This window comes from Phalaenopsis equestris, unplaced genomic scaffold (assembly GCF_001263595.1).
Source record: "Phalaenopsis equestris unplaced genomic scaffold, ASM126359v1 Scaffold000840, whole genome shotgun sequence".
Lineage (NCBI taxonomy): Eukaryota > Viridiplantae > Streptophyta > Magnoliopsida > Asparagales > Orchidaceae > Phalaenopsis > Phalaenopsis equestris.
In genome coordinates, this window is record NW_018165280.1 from 3496320 (window position 1) to 3515898 (window position 19579).

A 19579-nucleotide genomic window follows, 5' to 3' on the forward strand; every position below is an offset into this window, starting at 1 on the left:
TCGTGTAGGTGTATGGTGTTGATTGCACACAAGTAGCATGCACATGATTGCTCCAGATCTCCTCATACAGTGATCGCTCTACTATCGATTGAATTTTTTTTCCTGATGCATGACAGGTTATGTGATCACTTGGAAGGCACTAAGCATAGGTCAATCAATAATAACGTTGTAGGTTGTTGGCAATTCCAATATGATGAATTCTAGTACATTCTAAAATTTCTTTTCACATTCCTCATAATTGAATAATAAAGCAAGGATCCTAAGCATTTCATTACTTTCACTCGAAAAACAATAGTGGTTCATAGGTGGGTGAGAGATGCCCATCTTAACAAAGACTGAATTGAAGATAATGTTTACAAATCTCCTTGTAATGATGAGTATACTTCTTATCTAAAAATTTGAGATAAGTGTGGTAACAACTATAACATCATTGCAGAGATTTTCTTTGGCGGGAAAGTCTTCATCAGTAAAAAAAATCAGTGGGTTTTGTGAGGTGTGTCATAGGGTCAGGGTAGTCAATAAAACATCTGAGCAAAGCCTCTTTAGGTTAATATGCTAGGCAGCTTTATCGTTTCCTTCAATTATGGTAAGCACGACACCTATAATGTGGAACAATTGAATCAGAAGGAGTTCATTGTGGTTTCTTTCGGCAGGTGTCATTTCTTATCAAGAATTTACCTCCTTGGGTGTCACAAATTCTTTAAAATTGCTTGAGTTGCTCCTTAATCAAGTTATAGAAGTGTCAACATTCTTTCATGTCTTTGATATGCATAGTATCTCTTAAGGTACCAAAGATAGCTTCCTGTCTTCATTGGTGATTCCTTTTAAAAAATCTTTATTTTAGATGGCTTCTACTACTTCTATCATTGAGATTATTAGTAGTGTTCATCAAGAAACTTCCAGGGTCAGTAGTGTTGGCATCTTTTCTTCATTTTGATTTACTTGTCGTGCGGGATTCAATCAATCCACATAATAAACCTTTTTGCCTGTCGTTCGGTCTTCCAAGGGTGACCTCCACTCCTTGAAGTGGGCCCTGATGGGTAGATTTGAATTTCACCTTATTCTCCAACCTCCTATGCTGGTACTTCCATTTGGTGGGTGTTGATCGGCTAACCTTTTTTGGTGGTTAAGAGAGGATTATATTCTTCAATCGATATATGGTTATTGGAAAATTTCAATAGCTTGATCAACGTCTAGGGCTATTATATACTTAGTCCTTGTGCTAGGTGCGGTACGCGACCTTAGGTTTGAGGTCCATGACTTCCAACATTTATCATTGGAGGTGGGTTATGAAGGCACAAAAGGATTTGATTGTCACCATTCAGACAGGTTGCCCTTCGTGGGTGACGGAGTGTCGCTACTCTTTGCAGTCTCACTAACACGTGGGCAAGGGCGCCTTTGATTGCCTCCAACATATGTTCCTTGAGTTTGTGGACATGTTGAGTCACAACTCACGAGTATAAGTCAAGTCGTCGGTGATTTTCAAAGGATGTGGTTCTTCTCTTTAAGTTGAACATTTTCTTATTTGGGGCATAATCCACGCTAACCACAACTTTTAGGATGTTGTACTCAAGTATGTCCTCGAATTACACCCAATGAATAGAACATAAAGAGAGAAATAGGTAAAGAAAGGAGTCTCGGGAGGATAATAATAGTCACTCATTGTGCTTCCCCAAAAAACTTCCCTTCATACATTACTATTCCTATATTTAAACTAATGACCATGAGATTCTCTATTATTGGTCGGTCGCCGTAACTATCAAAGTTACTATTATTATGGCAAAATCTTTTCTCGTAGGACCGTCATTCATTTACTTATTCAGTCAGTTTTCTCGGTTCCATCCATGTTGATTGAGAACTCTTTCCATGCGCCACGCTCAATCCTTCGACACGTGCCCCATCAAGGCCATCAGATCCGGTTCAACATTTTTTTGGTCATATATATTATACTTCAAACTATTTTATTATTTAATCGTATATTTATAATAAATATCTTTATTAAGTTAGATCTGTCTCGGTGAGCGAAGCCTAAAATACGTGAGATTGTGAAACGAAACCAAAAGGAAGCTCTGTTCACGTGCGCGCGCATTCCAACTTTTCCAAGTGCCAAATGCGATTGATTGCCCAATCAGTACTTTCATCTATGGACCTCATTTAATTCACTATATGCTCAAATTATATATTAAAAAAATTCCAATATACCAATAAATTTAATAAAATACATGTATTATATTTTTAGCCGTTAAAATTTAAATAAAAAATGTTTTTTTTAATAAATTATACATATCAATCTTACGCAACATGAATATAATATAGAAATTACTCTCGGCTTTGCTAACATTTAAGGGTACATTGCATCTTCCTCGTCATTGAACTTTTCTGTGCCTACTGAAATGATCTACAGTGGTTGGTTGTAGACAGCGATATATGACTTCGTCATGCATGAATGTTCATGCAACTTCTTTTTTTTGAAAAATTTACGTAGATACCACTTCTAAGTAATTGTATATCTATATTTAAACTTCAATATATATTTTTTAGAGGATCAGATCCCGGTGGTGGCGCTATCTCGTGGGCTTCACATCCGGGCGGTTTTCATCGTTCACGCATCTTGGTTGACACGCAACTTGGTTGAAGAATGCCAGTGGGTTTTTCTGGGTGAGTTTTATACCACTAAACTTTATGGGAGACGGCCGAAGTCTGTCCGTCATGGGATTATTTTCCTCTTAGGTCTCAAAAGCCAACGGGATAGATATGAGCCATTGGACAGTTCCTGGTGGGTCTCAGACCGCCACGTCATATCTTCTACCGGCTATCAGATCTCTTTAAAATTTATGCTAACACATTTTTTTATGTGTGTATGTATATATATATATATATATATATATATGGGATTACATTTGACTCTCAATTTATAGGAGTAATTAATAATACGATTATGAACAAAATTGCGAAAATCATGCTCTTACAATCTCTTAATACAATTATTATTATTAATTTTTTTACTTTTGAAATTAAAAATGATTATCATGTTAAATTATAAAAGCATGATTAAAATAATTTTTTTAATAAAAGGCCTGTCATGTCAATTAAATAAACTTCTATTTATAAATGGATAAATTATTATTGTAATAATAAAAATAGAGACATGCTAAAATTTAAAATAAATATGTGAATATTAAAAGTAATCATAACAAAATTTGGTTTACAACACAGATAGATAAAGGTTGTGACACGACTAAACATTGTTTTATATTTATGAAGGATAATGCTATGTGGTCCGGCCTATTATCAATCTAGAAATATATAATTATGTAAAAAGAGGTAGTAAGAATAGCCTTTCTATTGTCAGATAACTCATTGTATCAATTGCTTGATAAGTCGTATACAATTTGTTTAGATTCACATACACCACCATGTAAATGCTAGATTTCATACAAACTTCATTATATGTTAGTCATACTTTTTATCCTAAGCAAATTTTTTTTCTTGAGAAATAAATACATAAATTATTGAATCCGGACTTGTCTTTTCGGAAGAGTACGCCTTGAGAGTTAGAGATGGGAGAGGAGGAAGGAGAGGGAGGGAGGAGAGAGAGAAGAATGTTAGACAATTCTTAGTAGAGAAGTTGAGCTGAAATCCTCAAACTAGTTTCTCTTTAATAGGGTTTAGAGATTAGGTATTCTTGGCGACTATGGTCGGTCCATAGAGCCTCCTTACGCTCACTTGAGAACCCGAATAGTGGACCGGTCAGAGTGGCCAATTCGCTAGTATCAAATCCCATCTCATCGAAAGTTGATTTGAATAGGATGTTTACCGAGCTTCCAGTGTTAACCAGGATGCTAACCACTTGATAGTGTTTATGAGCGTCGTAACGAGCATCGCTTCATTGTACGGGTTTCCTTTTGAGGAGAGATCAGTATTTATAAAAATGCTTGGGGGTGATTAAAAGTGTGAGTGATAGAACCTACCTCCCTTGGTCCGTGCCTCTTCAGACTGGATGGTCAGGGTAATCCTTCACATCTGTTGGAGATAGCAGGGATGATTCCGGCCAAGTGGATTTTTTTCGCTCGCACTGATTAGTTTGTGAGCTCCTCTGTTGGGGCTTTCTCGGGTCGTTGTGAGTGCACTCCAACAACGACGAACTTCTTCAACTTTCCATCCCTGATGAGCTACTTCACCAAATTTTGGAGATGACGACAATCCTCTGTCTCATGCCCATGGTCCCGATGGTAGGCGCAATACTTGTTCAAATTGCGCAATGATGGTGCAGTTTTAAGTGGAGGGGATTTCTTGAAGTAGCCCTTGTATTGAATGGCCAAGACTACCTTGTTCATTGACACCTTTAGGGGTGTCAATCCTCGCAACTTTCATTACACGTGTGGTCACTCATAACACAGGGCCAAGTGTCGATCAAGATCGTATAAGTGACCCTTATTACCTTGGTCACCCCCTCGGCCATCCTGAGGTCGGGGGTGCTCGACATGTCGGTCACCAAGGGCTCAATCGCCTTTTTTTTTTCCTTCTGTCATCATCTCAATCCTTCCATTTCTGCGATCAGTGGTTGGATGCTCTAGGTTCAGTCTACGGGGACTACATAAGGTTCTCTTCGGTAGTGATATGTTTATTTTCCAATTCCTAGACCTCCGTGAAGATCCTTCACTTAAGTAGGTTCAGATCATACATGAACTGCTTGTTGTGGATCCCTTCCTACAGGGTGATATGGGCGATGAGGGGCTCTAAATTATTTACTTCCAACATTTCTTTCTGAAAAACAAGTGATGTAAGTCTGCAGACTCTCGTTCTCCCCCTTCCTGATCTTAAGCTGAGTCTTTGTGTTCTTCCTCAATCTTTGTGCATTAGTAAAGTGTGCCCAGAAGAGCTTTGGGAATTCAAAGAAGGGTGATATGATTCCATCTGTCAGGCTTTTAAACCATCGGAGCGCGGCTTCTCTCAGCATCATCAAGAATAGCCGGCACCTGATGGTGACATTGATTTGTAGGAGTCTAATTGTTAACTCAAAAGAAGCTAGGTGATCAACCAAGTCACTCTTCCCTTTATAAGGATCGAAGTGCATGATTTTGAGCTTTGTCGCGGGTATGGTTTAACAGATTCTTCATGAGATGTCGTTCCCCATAAACGGTTAAGCAAACATTCCCACTCAGTATGCTAGATGTAGGACTGTCGAAATAAATGCAACATTAACTGTCGGTTGTGAGTCCTCTTGTCCCTCGGTTGGCCAGTTGTCATGTCAATCTTGGGGTGCTGGAAAATTTTTCGAGGGGTACCTTCTGAATGCGGGTTCCCTGAGACTTCCCCTCAACGGGCGGCGATCGGGCGTTATGCTGGATCATGGCTGCCCGAAGAGCCACCAACTGATCCATTATCTACACTCGCAATGCCTGGACCTCTTCTCATATATTTCAGTGCATCATCTCTCTATTAAATTTCATGAGTGCAATTCCTCTCTATAGGGGTTATCCTTTGTAGTTGGCTCTGCTTCTCTTCTGGGGTTTGTTCACGCTTAGAGCACCAACTTTCAAGATGTTGAATCTGGACTTGTCTTTTCGGAAAACACACCTCAAGAGTTAGAGCCGACAGAGGAGGAAGAAGAGATAGAGAGAGATGAATTTTAATGAATTCTTAATAGAGAAACGGGGCGGAAATCCTCAGACTAGGATGCACTGATTTAAAATTATATTCATATTACAATTTAACTTTTGAGAATGACAGTTATTAGTCGGTCGACATGTCTTAGTTTAATAAACAAAAACTATGGGCCGAGTGGAGGTCGTTTCTATCGAAGTATGAGTGGTCGGTTGGTCGACTACGTTCGACAGGCTTTTAGGGAGCTTTGTCGGCTTGAACTATAAATAGGTCCGTCAACTGAATTCGCCAAGGGTGTTGATCTTTCAGATGATCTATCTAGATCACGCCTCTTGAATTTAATGTCTTGATGGTTGAGCCATCATCTTTAGTCGTTCAATTGCTTTGAGATTTGTGTCAACGATATTTGTGCATACATAAATATAACACTACGAGAATATTGAACAAAAGAACCATTATCATTAAATCATCTAAATTTGATAAATACATCGTCCAAAAACTCTCTTATAAAAGAATTATAGTTGTAAATGTGCAAGTTGATTTTTTGTTGAGTGATTTTTTCTTCAAAATCCCAATGAAATCTCTTTATTGAGGATTTTTTTGAGAAATTATAAAGTGATTCCATGTAGTTTGGAATTAAGCCTTAAGAGATTAGTGAAAGAGTTACTCTTTATTGATGATAAATTGAATTTCAAAGGTCATGATAATCTCACATTCCCTTGCAATATTGTTAGGCATCTCTAAATCATTCACAGAGTACAAAGACCTTATCATGTTGCAAATCATATTTGCCTCAACTTCATGTGTATCCAACATGAAATGTCATGTAGAAAGATGCTACGAAGAAAAATTCTCATTAATTAATTGGTAATATAATTAGTACAACCAAACATGTAATAAAGAACGTCAAGGGATGTGGTATAAAATGGTAACATGATTGTTAAATAATATAATTACAGTAAAAAAGTGATCAAATTTGGTTAAAATATTGTTAATGAATCAAGTGCATCCATGACTCTGTACAACCCAACAACTTATAATGCACCCCCATGCAATAAGAAAAATAATTTATGATTTGAAAATATAAAAAGGTTTATGGCTCAAAACATTTGGATCAAGTTTACAGGACTTAAACAAAAATACATGAAAAGTCATGGTACAAAATTAACTATACTAGATTGTGATTATATCTAAGATAGTATGCGTAAACATTAATTCATTTATTATTAATTGTCTTCAAAACCTCTTTGTATTGCCTCGTCATTATTCTTAGGACATGCATGCCATTCCCAGTCTCCAATTGAGAACTGATTCAATCATCTTTAATAACATTGATAACCACCATATAGTGATCCATTATTACCATCAGATCATGTAATCTCCACTTTCATGAGAGTTCCACTCTTTGATAAGAAGTCAACTATTTTTAGTGACATTATTGACTTTTTATCCAACTCAATTGATTTCTTTAGACCATGTCATATCTAATTCAAGGAAAATAAATCCAACCACCTCCAATAGCCTATATGACCTTCTTTTGATGCTTTCCTGCCACTTTTATGTCATGCCATAACTACATCCAAGGACTAATTTGATCATCTCCAGTTATCTTCACTATCATTCCATGCCTCTTTCTCGTAGCATTTAGGTTGTTCCATCTATATTTATATAAGGTGATAAATCTAAGGGTTTGTTTGGGGCAGTTGCAGCTGTTTGAAGAAGCAACTGTTAAGCTGCTGAAAAAGAAGTTGTTGTTTAAAAAGCTGTGATTTCTATCACAATTTTTTTTTTTTGAAAAAGTCATATCGCAGCTTTCTAACAGTCATCACAAATAGTCATGTCTAGTGGGAAAACACGGCTTTTAGCTGCAGTTTTTTGAGAAATTAGACTAAAAGCAGCTGTATCAAACGAACAAAATTGTAGTGCACCACCACACCGCCGTCTGAAACGCACACTAACTATTGTTAGAGGCTTCCACAACTTTCATATATGATTATGACATCGCTTGCAGTTTTGTCACATCCAAGAATAGACCATTTTGATCATCTTTAGCTTACATCATATCCATCATATATTGCTCCATCACTACATTTAGGTTTTCTTATCTTTCATTTTATAGAATGTTTAATATAATTAGTTCTAATGGCTTTTAGTTATCTCCTATACTACATCAAATATTAAATTCAGGTTGTTTTGCATTTACTTCTCATATGTAGACTATCCTAGTACAGTGCATTGTTATGTTGCTAACATCAATAGTAATAGTAACATTTTAATTTCTCTTGCATTGTAGTAACGCTTTTTTCAAAGTTAAGAGAAGGGCAATTCTCTATAGTATGGGAAGCTAATTATTGGAATTCTAAGAAAGATATTACTATCGTTCAAAAGAAATTATTCAGAACAATCTTAAAAAAGTTGTTTTTCTAGTAATAACTCTTTAATCCCCATAAAAAAAAAAATTATGGCTGCTTCGAATGATTCGTTTCAAGCATTAAGAAGATTAGAGAGGCTTCTATCATTAAATTTCTGTGGGACTGTGGGAGCCAATTTAGACTTAAAGATCTTGAAAAAAAAGGTATTTTTTTCCTGAGGATTCAAACCGCTTTGTCTTTCTTCCGTCTAAACAGAAAGAACCAACTTTTCAGTCTTTCCCTTTTGATTGTTTCGAATATTTTATCAGATTTCAAACATAGAAAAGGAAAGAACTGAAATTTTTAGGGTTTCGTCTCACGAGTGTGGAAGTAAATCTAGTGCTGCTAAGAGGTGAAGTTGACCATGTTCTCCTAAGAGATCAGAGGTAACCTTCGAACCTCTCTCTCAAAAATCCCTTTTTGGTCTTTCCCCACTGTACGTCCATCCTCTCTGACTTACCATCCCAAAAATGAAAAGAGATGCATAAGAAATTAGAATCAAGAGGAAGTAAACAAAGATTTGAGTTTATCTTCTTTGACCCTTCAGCAAGCAGAAAGATCGCTTGTTTCTTAATTTTTCGAATTTTTTCCCTTTAAATGATCCGGCTTCGTTCATCCTTCAAACTACAGAAAGAAGGGTATTTTTTGCTCTACCTAACCAAATTTATTCGGATCAGTTCTATAACGAGCCAAAAATTGAATCTTTAAGCCTCCCATCTCTGATGCCTTGTCTTCTCTCCCGAACCAAGAGAGGAGATGATTAGTCCTACTTGGTTCCTCTCCCAAATCGTCAGCAGAAATAGCTTCCAGTATCCTCAACTCAATGCTTTCAAGAAGGACTCCTTGCCGCTTTCCTCAATCCAATCGCCTCCATCCCCTTCACTAACCTCGAGCACTACCAGAATTAGCCCTGCGGTGCTCTTCATCATCGTAATTCTTGCAGTTATCTTCTTCGTCTCTGGACTCCTGCATCTCCTAGTCAGATTCCTCATAAAAAAGGGACCTTCTGCTTCTCGCCGTTCCAACCGCAGCACAAACACAGCTATCACCGGTGATTCCGATGCGCTGCAGAGGCAGCTTCAGCAGCTGTTTCACCTTCACGACTCTGGACTCGATCAAGCATTCATCGATGCGCTACCAGTTTTCCTGTACAAGGAGATAGTTGGCGCAAAGGAGCCGTTTGATTGCGCTGTCTGCCTTTGTGAGTTTTCTGATGATGATAAGCTCAGGCTTCTCCCTATTTGCGGCCATGCATTTCATCTCAATTGCATTGACACATGGCTTCTGTCAAATTCTACTTGCCCTTTGTGCCGTGGAGCACTTTTCATTCAGGGGCTTGCAATTGAGAATCCTATGTTTGATTTTGATGACTTGAGGGAGGATGAAGAAAATCCAGATGAAAATCATGGTGAAAAACCAGCAGAATCGGAGGAGATTGTTACAGAGAAGAGAGTTTTTCCCGTGAGACTTGGAAAATTCAGGAGTGTGAGCAACGGGGTTGGTGGTGGTGATGGAAACTGTGGCGCTAGAGTTGTTGATGAGGGTGATGATGGGTCTGTGAGAAGAGAGGAAGGGGAGACCAGCAGCAGCAATTTGGATGCAAGACGGTGCTTTTCAATGGGCTCTTATCAGTATGTGGTGCAGGATGCAAATCTTCAGGTGGCGTTGAGCAGCGGAGTGAGGATTGGTGAGGGAAAAAGTTTGAGAGCTCCGGTGGGATTGATTGGTAATTCTGCAGCAGAGGATGGTGTTTCTGAGGGGAAGAAACTGCATGCTGGGAGTAAAGGTGAGAGCTTTTCAGTATCAAAGATATGGTTGTGGTCTAATAAGAAAGGTAAGCTTCCCATCTCTGATGCATCTAATCCTGATGGGAGCTTGCCATGGATGGTGAGGAGTTCTTCTGATACATGAAAGGTGTTTTTTTTTTAATTTTTTTTTCATAAGGGGGTGGCCTTTAGAATTTCATTAATCAAATTCGTATTCTGATGCTATCTCTACTTTATCACTTGTTGTTTGTTATGGTTGTATGAGTTCCTTGCGGGTTTTGAGTGTTGGTTCCTGGCAAAGTAGGCTTTAGTAGAGTTATGATTAGAATACTCTTAGTTATTAGTGATCATGTTGACTCTACTATGATTAAATTATAAAAAATAGCTTGTTGATACTATAAGTGTAAGGTTCCATGCGTCAAACCTTTCTTAAATGTTAAATTGGTGGGGAATCTTGTACATTTTAGATGGTGTGAACCAAAAGGGATCGAAGTTGGGTTCGATACACGGGCGTTCACTTCCATTTTCAATCCAAAAACTTAAATTTATCATAAAGGGTCAATTACTTGATACTTCACCAAGATACACCAGTGTTCACATCCGTTTTCAATCGAAAAACTTGTGTTTTTGCATGAGGGTTTATCATGAGGTACCCTACACCAACATATTTTTTTAGTTATCTGATATGGGACTAAATCTAATACTCTAATTTGCCTAAACAACCCCCTTGTGTGAAAACACTCCACATTTACTATCATTTTTCAGACACAAGTATATTATTATTAAATCATCAAGTATCATGTATCAAGAGCCCACTCAACCACATGATGGTGCCATGGGGACCACCCACTTTTGAACTTTGATCAACCATGGTTGAAGATGTCAAATAGGAGCCATAAGTCGCATGAATCCTTTGAATTTAGTCAAACCATTAACTCTCATACAAGATATTAGAAAGTATGAGCCAAAGAGAAATCAAAATTGGGCAAAATATATTAATGATTATAAATGTTTTCAGTCCTACAGTTTAAGCTATTAGTGATATTCAGCAACTATGTATGTCTATATCAACATACTTCTCAATTAGCTGATATGATACTAAATCTAATGCTCTCATATGCGTTAATGATTCACTAATATGCCTACTATGCTATCGATGATTAGATTCCCATCTCACAGAGAGGTAGCAAGAGAGAGAGATAGTAATTCACTTGCATAATAAAGCCCATTTTTCTCTCCACTTGGGGAGGATAGAGGAATTCATTTTCCATGGAAAAAGTTAGGTATTGAGTTCTATTATAGTATGAATTTGAGACTTTGAGAGTGAAGACGATTATGCCCTTAGGTAGTAGAAGAGTCCAATCCTTGTCTTCCTTTCCCTTATTGTTTTTGGCCCTACTATAGCAGATGCCTCCACTACACTCACTTGACATGACTAAAACTGTGGAAACCTGAGAAGTTTCAGGTGATTTTCCAAGTATGGACTGGCCGTCTATCTAAAGATTTTATAGGAGATTTAATTGGAGACCGATTTGAAAACCTCTTGATTTGTGTTTATTCCTTTCCTTTATATGTTACTTTTTTACTTTAGAATTATTTTGTCTTCTAATATAAGTTATATATATATGGTAAGTTTGCAAATTAGGACATATTAGATTCTTTATATATATATGTACCTTACATGTAAATAAGAAGACTGCAATTTTTCTCAAGCAATTTCTACAAGCTATCACAAACTTGAATCGAACCCCTAGCTTCCTTGCCACAGTAACCCCTCCAATCCCCCTGCCAGCTTACAGGTCAGCCAAAAAACCTCTCATAGTATGGACTAGCCATCTATCCAAGATTTTATCGGAGATTTGATTGGAGACCAATTTGAAAACCTCTTGATTTGTATTTATTCCTTTTCTATATATGTTTCTTTTTTTATTTTAGAATTATTTCCTTTTATAACTTAGATTGTATATATTTTGTAAGTTTGTAAATTATGAGGGATTAGATTCTTTATATATATATATATATATATACCTACCTTACATGTAAATAAGAAGACTGTGCAATTTTTCTCAAGTAATTTCCACAAGCTATCATAGACCTGAATCAAAACCCTAGCTTCCCTGCCACAGTAACTCCTACAATCCCTCTGCCAGCTTGAACTTCAGCCAGAAATCCCTTTTTCCCCGGTTTCCGAACAATCTTCTTCTGTCTTTCCAACAGGAAATCTTCTTTGTTCTTACCGACAGAAAATCCCTTTTTCCCGGCTGGAAATCTCCTCTAGTCTTCCGACAGGTAATCTTCTGTGGTCTTTCCCAAAATGAAATCTCCAGCCTTCGCAGCAGGCAATCTTCTTTGATCTTTCTAGCCAGAAATCTCATCTAGTTTTCCTGTAGGCCTCACTGCTGGAAACCCTCCCCTGTAGTTCTTCCTCCTCTGACAAAATTCTTCAACAGCAACAGTAGCTAGAATGTTCCCTACAACCGTCAAAATCATTCATGCAGCCACTCATCTTATTGTAGGTCCTCCATTAGAGCTTCTCGGTGCAGTAAGCCCTTCACCAGAGCTTTTGCCTGTAACAAACCCTCCACCAAAGCTTCTCCTTGCAACCATCAATGTCGGAATTCTCTCTGCAGGCCCTCTAGGTTTCTGTCTCTCCTCCATTGTTTCCCTGCAGGGCCTTGGCAGTGGATCTTGTTGCTCGCTCTGTCTGTCAAAAGTCTCCTTGTAGCCAGAGTAGTCACAGTTTTTGGTAGCAGCCAGAGCAACCCTATGGACTTTTTCCAGGGCTCCCTACAGGTTTCTAAGCCTTCCTCCTCTCCAATGGCGAGAAGCAACCTCAAATTCTATCACTTACAGCAGCTCGGAATTTTTCTAGGCCTAAATGTGAATAGGTTTTATGACCAATTACAGAAGGAAGGTGTTTGGTTCTACTGTGGAGCCTACCGGTTTAATGGTTCACCAAGGCACCATATCTTTCTATCTTGCTAACAATGGAAGATTTTGATCGTGGATAATGGATTTAGGTGCTTTTGATCGCATGACTGTTGACATTCATGCTTTCATCAACTGTCCAGAGATTGCTAACCCCAAATTTGTTTGACTTGTCGATGGATCTCATTCCAAAATTGTTTGAAAAGGAGATGTGAAAATCTCCACAGATATTTAATTTTCATCAGTGTTATATGTTCTCCAATGAAATTGCAACTTACTTTCAATTAACAAGCTTATTCATGACTTGAATTATGTTAATAAATTTCATTCTAACTTTTGTAGATTTCAAGTGGTGGATTCAGGGAAGTTTATTAGCAGTGTTGCATTGCATCATTGTATATGTCTGCTCAAGGAGAACTATTCCCTTAACACACAAGTCTTTTCTCCACTATCTCCTTCTCATGATCCCGAGAATGTTGCGTTGGAGTTTGTTGAAGGTTAAGTTTTATTATAACATTGTCATCTAGGTCAACCTATTTTCTTTTTTTTTATATTTTGAATTTGTATTCCCATCTTTTTATTAACGAATAGCCTGAGTTATATCAGTGTGAAACCTGCTAATTGGCTAAACATACCCTTCATTTATATCATTTATCTTAATACAAACTGCCACATTTTTTCTATATCATCCATAGTGGTATTTGGAGACATCAAAATTGAAAAGCATTAATGGCCACCGATGGTTTCGTATCCTCATTGTAATCATACTAGAATCAGTTCAATATTTCTCATTAAAGAGAAAGTTGAAATTGCACAAATTTTTTAGTTCTATGACATGATTTTCTCTCACTTCAAATACAAAATTTAGATTCTTAAAATTTATAATGCAAAGAAATACTTCATCTCTATCCTTGTACCTTACCTTTTAAAGAATGATATTATCAATGTGAGTTCTTGTTTAGAAACTCCACCACAAAATGGGATTGTTGAGAGAAAGAATAGACATTTATTTGACGTATTCAGGTCTATAATGTTTTCTCACAATATCCCAAATGATTTCTGGGGAGACGACGTGTTCAGAACCACCTACTTCATTAATAGAATGTCAATTAGAATTTTTGGATTCAAAGTCTCTCTCTATGTTTTAATAGAAAAATACCCTCATGTTAGAGCATTCTCATTTCATCTTCTTTTAAAAATATTGATGACATCTCTTTTGTTCACATTCACAAGCCAAATCACACAAAGCTTGATCCAAAATCTATCAAATATATTTTTCTTGAACATGACTCCAACAAAAAAGGGTATAAGTGTTACTATCCTATTACCAAAAAATATTATAACTCTATGGATGTCACATTTTTTTAAACTCAATTTTGTTATCTCAAATCTAATGTTCAGAGGGAGAGTGTAAATGAACATTAATTTTAAAATGCACTTGATGACACCTATATGGCAAACTCACCTACTCTTCCACCTGATTTTTCTATTCCTGTTTAGGATATCCAACCAAACCCAACCTAAAGTCCACAACAATGAACTTCATGTTCATATAAGGAGAAAGAAAAATCTTGAGCAAGTGGAAAACAACTTGCAAACCATAATACGTGTCTAGATTTACCTGAAATTTCAGGTGAGGATTCTAGTACTCATGAGTTGTCTTCTTCCTCTTATGGTGCTGATGATAAGAAAAGTTATATCAGATACCCAATTTAGGAGTATGTTGCTTATTGGAAGTTATCCTCAGTTTATTAAACATTTATATTTAACTTTGGTAGTGTGTATATCTTAAATTCATTCATGAAGCTCTTGAAAATCCAGAATAGAAGAAAGCAATGGAAGACGACATTCAAGCATTGCGGCATAATGACACATGAATCCATACTAAACTCTCCTAAAATAAGAAGCCAGCTTGATACAATTGGGTGTTCAACATCAAAATAAGCTGATGGTAATATTGAAAGATTCAAAGCCAGACTTGTTGCACAATGTTTAACGCAAGCTTATGGGATTGACTATCAAGAGACCTTCGCCCCAGTTACCAACCTGAATACTATCATAGTTCTTTCAGTAGCAGTAATATGGAATGAGGATTGCGTCAACTTGACATAAAAAATGTCTTTCTGAATGTGAATCTGAAAAAAATGTACTTTGAGTACCATCAGAACTTGAGAATGATTTCAACAAACATATTATGCATACTCAGGAAGCCTCTCTGTAAGCTTAAGTAATCCCTAAGGGCATGGTTTGAAAGTTTCTCTAAAACTATGAAATTGGATGAATATTCTCAAAAGTCAAGTTGATCGCACATTGTTCATAAAACATACTTAGGGGATGAAATTGTTGCACTTATCGTATGTATATGTGTGTGTGTGTGTGCATATGATGCATATGATTATTACCAGTGATTTATTACCAGTGATGATGAAAGAAAAATTAATAAAATTGAAAAGTGTTTGCCGCTGAGTTTGAAATCAATGACCTAGGAAACATGAGATTTTTTTAGATATGGAGGTAGCAAGGTACAAGAATGGCATTGCTATATTACAGAGGAAATACATCCTAGATCTACTAAAGAAAACATGGATGATTGGATACAAATTTGTTGATACTCCAATGGAACCAAACAAGAAGTCGAATAGGGAAGAATAGAGTATATCTGTGGATAAGGGAAGATACCACGTATTGGTAGGAAAACTCATCTATTTGTCACATACTAGACCAGATATCACATACTCTGTTAGCATTGTTAGTCAACACATGAATAGCCCAAATGAAGAGTATTTGGAGAAGATATATAAGATTCTGAGATTTCTCTAAAAAACTCCTGATTTTGTATTAATTTTAAAAAAAATTAGAAACAGAGATGGAAGTTTACGCGGATGCTAGTTCGGCCGAGGAACTCATTAACAAAAGGTCTACCACTGGTTAGAGCTCATACATATGAGGAAATCTAGTTACATGGAAAAGTAAGAAGCAAGTTATTGTTTTTAGAAGTGTTGCAAGTATAGAACACTTGCTTTGGGAATTTGTGAAGGAATCTAGATTCAGAAATTGTTAAGGGAACTAGGATGTACCTTCAATATGTCTATATAGATATTTTGTGACAGTCAAGCAGCTATCACTATTATCAAGAATCTTGTCCATCATGACAGGATCAAACATATTGAAGTTGATAGACACTTCATGTTTAAAAAAGTTAATGGAGGAATTATACAACTAATCTATATCCCCACACTAACAAATTATTGATGTCTTCATCAAAGCCCTCCCTTTAAGCACATTCTCAGTGTTCAATACCAAGCTTGGTCTCTACAACATCTACGATCTAGCATGGAGTGGGGAGTGTGGAACCCTGAGAAGTTTCAAGTGGCTTTTCTCGTATGGACCAGCCGGCCATCCAAGATCTTATTGGAGATTTGATTGGAAACCAATTTAGAAACATCTTGATTTGTGTTTATTCATTTCCTATTTATGTTTCTTTTTCTTCATTCCAGAGTTATTTAGTTTCCTAATTTATGTTAGATATATTTGGTAAGTTGATAAATTAGGAGGAATTGAATCCCCTATACATATATGCCCTACATGTGAATAAAAAGGCTAACCAACTTTTCCAAAGTAATTTCTAGAAAAAAAACCATTGATGTAGTATGAATTAAAGGTTCTTATAAGTCAGCCTGCACGAGTCTGTCAAGCTTTTGTTGGCACTTACTACTGGGTGGGTCTCACTTACAGTAAACATGCCTTTCATGGCTTCCCTGCTTGGCCCGGCTGCTCTTTTTTAATGAAATAATTGGGGACCCAAAGCAGTGGCCCCAAATATTTGGCTCATAGCCACAGAAGGGGCCAAAATATAAATGGTTTATTTACAATTTGGATGACTTTCTTGAGAGTTATTATGCAAAATAGCTGCCCGGTATATAAGATAGCAACTTTCTTTTACATTCATGCCACTGTAATCCTTTGCTTTGTGCTTCAGGCTCCATGAATCTGCAAATGTTCGGATACAGTTGAAATTTTTGGTTTTCTCTGTTGCTTTTCATGCTTATGTCTGTTTCGCATAGAATTGGAGAATATGAAATTTGGTATTTTCTAGGAAGATCACTCAATTTCTATGTATTTACATATCTAACACCAACTTCGATTTTTACATACAATGCCACCTTGCCTATGCATGAAAAAGTATATTTCACTTGTTAAAATTTAAATTGGTGTTGTTTTTTGATGTGATATGGAAGATTTGGGTGGTATAAATGTGAAAAGAAAGCAGAGTTTAGGTGTTAGATTTGCAAATACGTAGGAATTGGGTGGTATGTATGTAAATGCCTCTATTCCTTAAGTGTGAATTATTAGGTGGCATCTTTATTTTTTGCTCTTTATGGTGTAATGTTGTATGAGATAATAAATTCATTTTATTCAAATTTCTATACACAATTTGTTTCAATATTAACTTGGGCTTTTTTCATTTTTTTCTTAAATCATAGCACTATAGTTTTACATAGTATTTTTATTTTTTATATCTTCTTCATCCCTTTAACACGCCTAAGTAGTTTGTATTATACGAAAAAATATTCCGTCCAGAGTCTGAACCTAAAGCTATGTCCAGACAATGTACTCGATGCACCAGACGGGGCAGAGCAGAAAAAAAATTGTTCCCAATGTATCGCGTCCGTTATCTGGACATAGCTTACGTATGGAGTCCAGACGCAACATTTATTCGTAATCTTAACTTCAACATTGGCTGCTCCCACCATCCACAGTTTTATTATTTTTCAATCTATTTTTAAATTATTGGGATAATTACATACATACCACTGAAAACATTGACATCTACAATTTAACCATCAAGATTATTTTCTTAAACCACCACCAATGTAATTCGTGTGCCACGATCAAGCTATTGAGAATTTGATCAAATTAAAAAAATATTAATATTTGAGTGAATTTGAAAAGTACATGAAAGAGAGGGATTGATTTGTAAATAGTAAGTTTAGGGTGGTATCTATGTAATTGCCCCCCTCTTAATATTCTCAAGTATGCTACATTTTAACCCAGCATTTAGGTCCATATTAATAAACATTTTATCATGTATATCTTGAATATTTTTTTATACATCCTTGCAAATTATATTGCTAATGGATATATATATATATATATATATATATATTCTTCTGTTATTTTCTCATGCGATAAATCGTTTCATGAGATCGCACGTGCGATTGTCGGAGGCAAAGGCTTGTGACTTCGATATCGAAAATGACAATTCTATAGGATGGTTTAAAGCGGTCTGAACCGAGCAGTAATCGAGCCACTTTCATGACCAACGCTGTTTGAGATAATTCTATTTTATCTGTTGAAATTTTCTTTTTATTATTATTTTTTTGAATATATAACAAAAATAAATTGCAGGTACGTAGTAAATATAACATATGTATGTTTTGTAGGTATGTACATCCCCCGCTATGATGATGAAGACGGTGGCTCATAAGAGGGGAAAAAATTTGAGCAAGTAAGACGTACGCAGCGTTGTGTGCATAATAGATGTTTTATGAGCGTTATATCGACATTATATTCGTGTTATATCTCTTTCAATCTTTATATAACTTTCATGTAATCTACAGATATGTGAAAACAAAAGCATATAACTTATTTGTAAGTTCAGGTAGGTTAAGGTTAGTTATATATAAGTTACATGGAGGTTACAAGGGATATAACACGAATATGATGCTGATATAATGCCCATATAATCTTCATTATGTACGCAGTGTTGCTTCTGTCTTACGTACACAATTTTTTTTCCATAAGAGGACGGCTAGTTAGGCTTTGGTGATCATAATTATTTTTAAAAATATTCAAAATATTTTAATTTTTTTGAATATTTTTAAATTTATGTTATTTTTTTTTTGAAAATAAGAAATAAAAACATATTAAAATACGCTAAGTAAATGTGTTTTTAAGAAACTAAGCTAAAATAAATACTATAGCAAAAATTGAATATAGTTTTAATTTGGTTTAATTTGATTTCATATTTTATGCTTCTTTTATTTGATTTATATTTATACTTTATTGTTGATGAGAAAAATTTTAGTCTAGTTATAAAAATTGACATTATTGATGAAAATAGATAAAATGAAAATTGACCGATCTTAAGGGGAATTAAGTTGACGTGTCATATCTTAAAATTATGGGAGAGCGTAATTGAACAAAGATTAAGTTGTATTAGAAAGATTTCTCATAATCGGTTTGGATTTATGTTGGACGGGTTTACTATGGAAGTTATATATTTATTGAGAGGTTTGATAGAAAAGTACAGAAAGAATAAGGAGAATATACATATGATTTTTATTGATTTAGAAAAAGCTTACGATAAGATTTTAAGGGATATCCTTTGGAGAGTTCTAGAGAAGAAAGGTGTTGATATGACTTATATTCAAGTCATTAAAGATATGTAAGCTAGAATAGTTGTGTTCGAACAAAAAGAGGATTGACCAATTATTTTTCTATTTTAGTTGGGGCCCATATCTTTTTTGTTTTAGTTATGGATACTCTTACTGGACATTTTCTGGAAGATGTACCTTAGTGTATGCTTTTCGCTGATGATATCATTTTTGTGGATAAGAGAAGAGAAAAAGCTCAAGAAAAACATGAATTATGGAGGTCTACATTGTAGTCTAAAGGCCTTCGTTTGAGTAGAACTAAAACTGAATACATTGAATGTAATTTTAGTGGTATTAACTATGGGTGATCAAATTATTAAAAGGTGTGAATGTTTTATATATCTCAGATCTATTATTCAAAGTGATGGCAACATAGATGGGATGTAATTAGTAGAATTCAAGTTGGTTGGTTGAAGTGGACGAATTCTTC

At 35.8% G+C, this 19579-nt stretch overlaps 1 protein-coding gene across 6 annotated transcripts; it reads left to right on the plus strand.

Moving 5' to 3' along the window:
* Window positions 1-8203: 8203 nt before the first annotated feature.
* LOC110031724 (RING-H2 finger protein ATL46-like) lies at window positions 8204-18229 on the plus strand. Of its 6 annotated transcripts, none has more exons than XM_020735082.1 (2): window positions 8204-9852; window positions 13055-13371. In XM_020735082.1, the coding sequence occupies exons 1-2, from the start codon at window positions 8775-8777 to the stop codon at window positions 13237-13239; spliced, it is 1263 nt and encodes a 420-aa protein (XP_020590741.1). In that variant the 5' UTR covers window positions 8204-8774; the 3' UTR covers window positions 13240-13371. The 6 variants fall into 6 exon arrangements, with proteins under 6 accessions (XP_020590741.1, XP_020590745.1, XP_020590746.1 ...); XM_020735086.1 differs by lacking the exon at window positions 13055-13371 and adding an exon at window positions 18157-18229 and having other exon boundaries at window positions 8206-9852; XM_020735087.1 differs by lacking the exon at window positions 13055-13371 and adding an exon at window positions 18157-18206 and having other exon boundaries at window positions 8206-9804.
* The last annotated feature ends 1350 nt before the right edge of the window (window positions 18230-19579 follow it).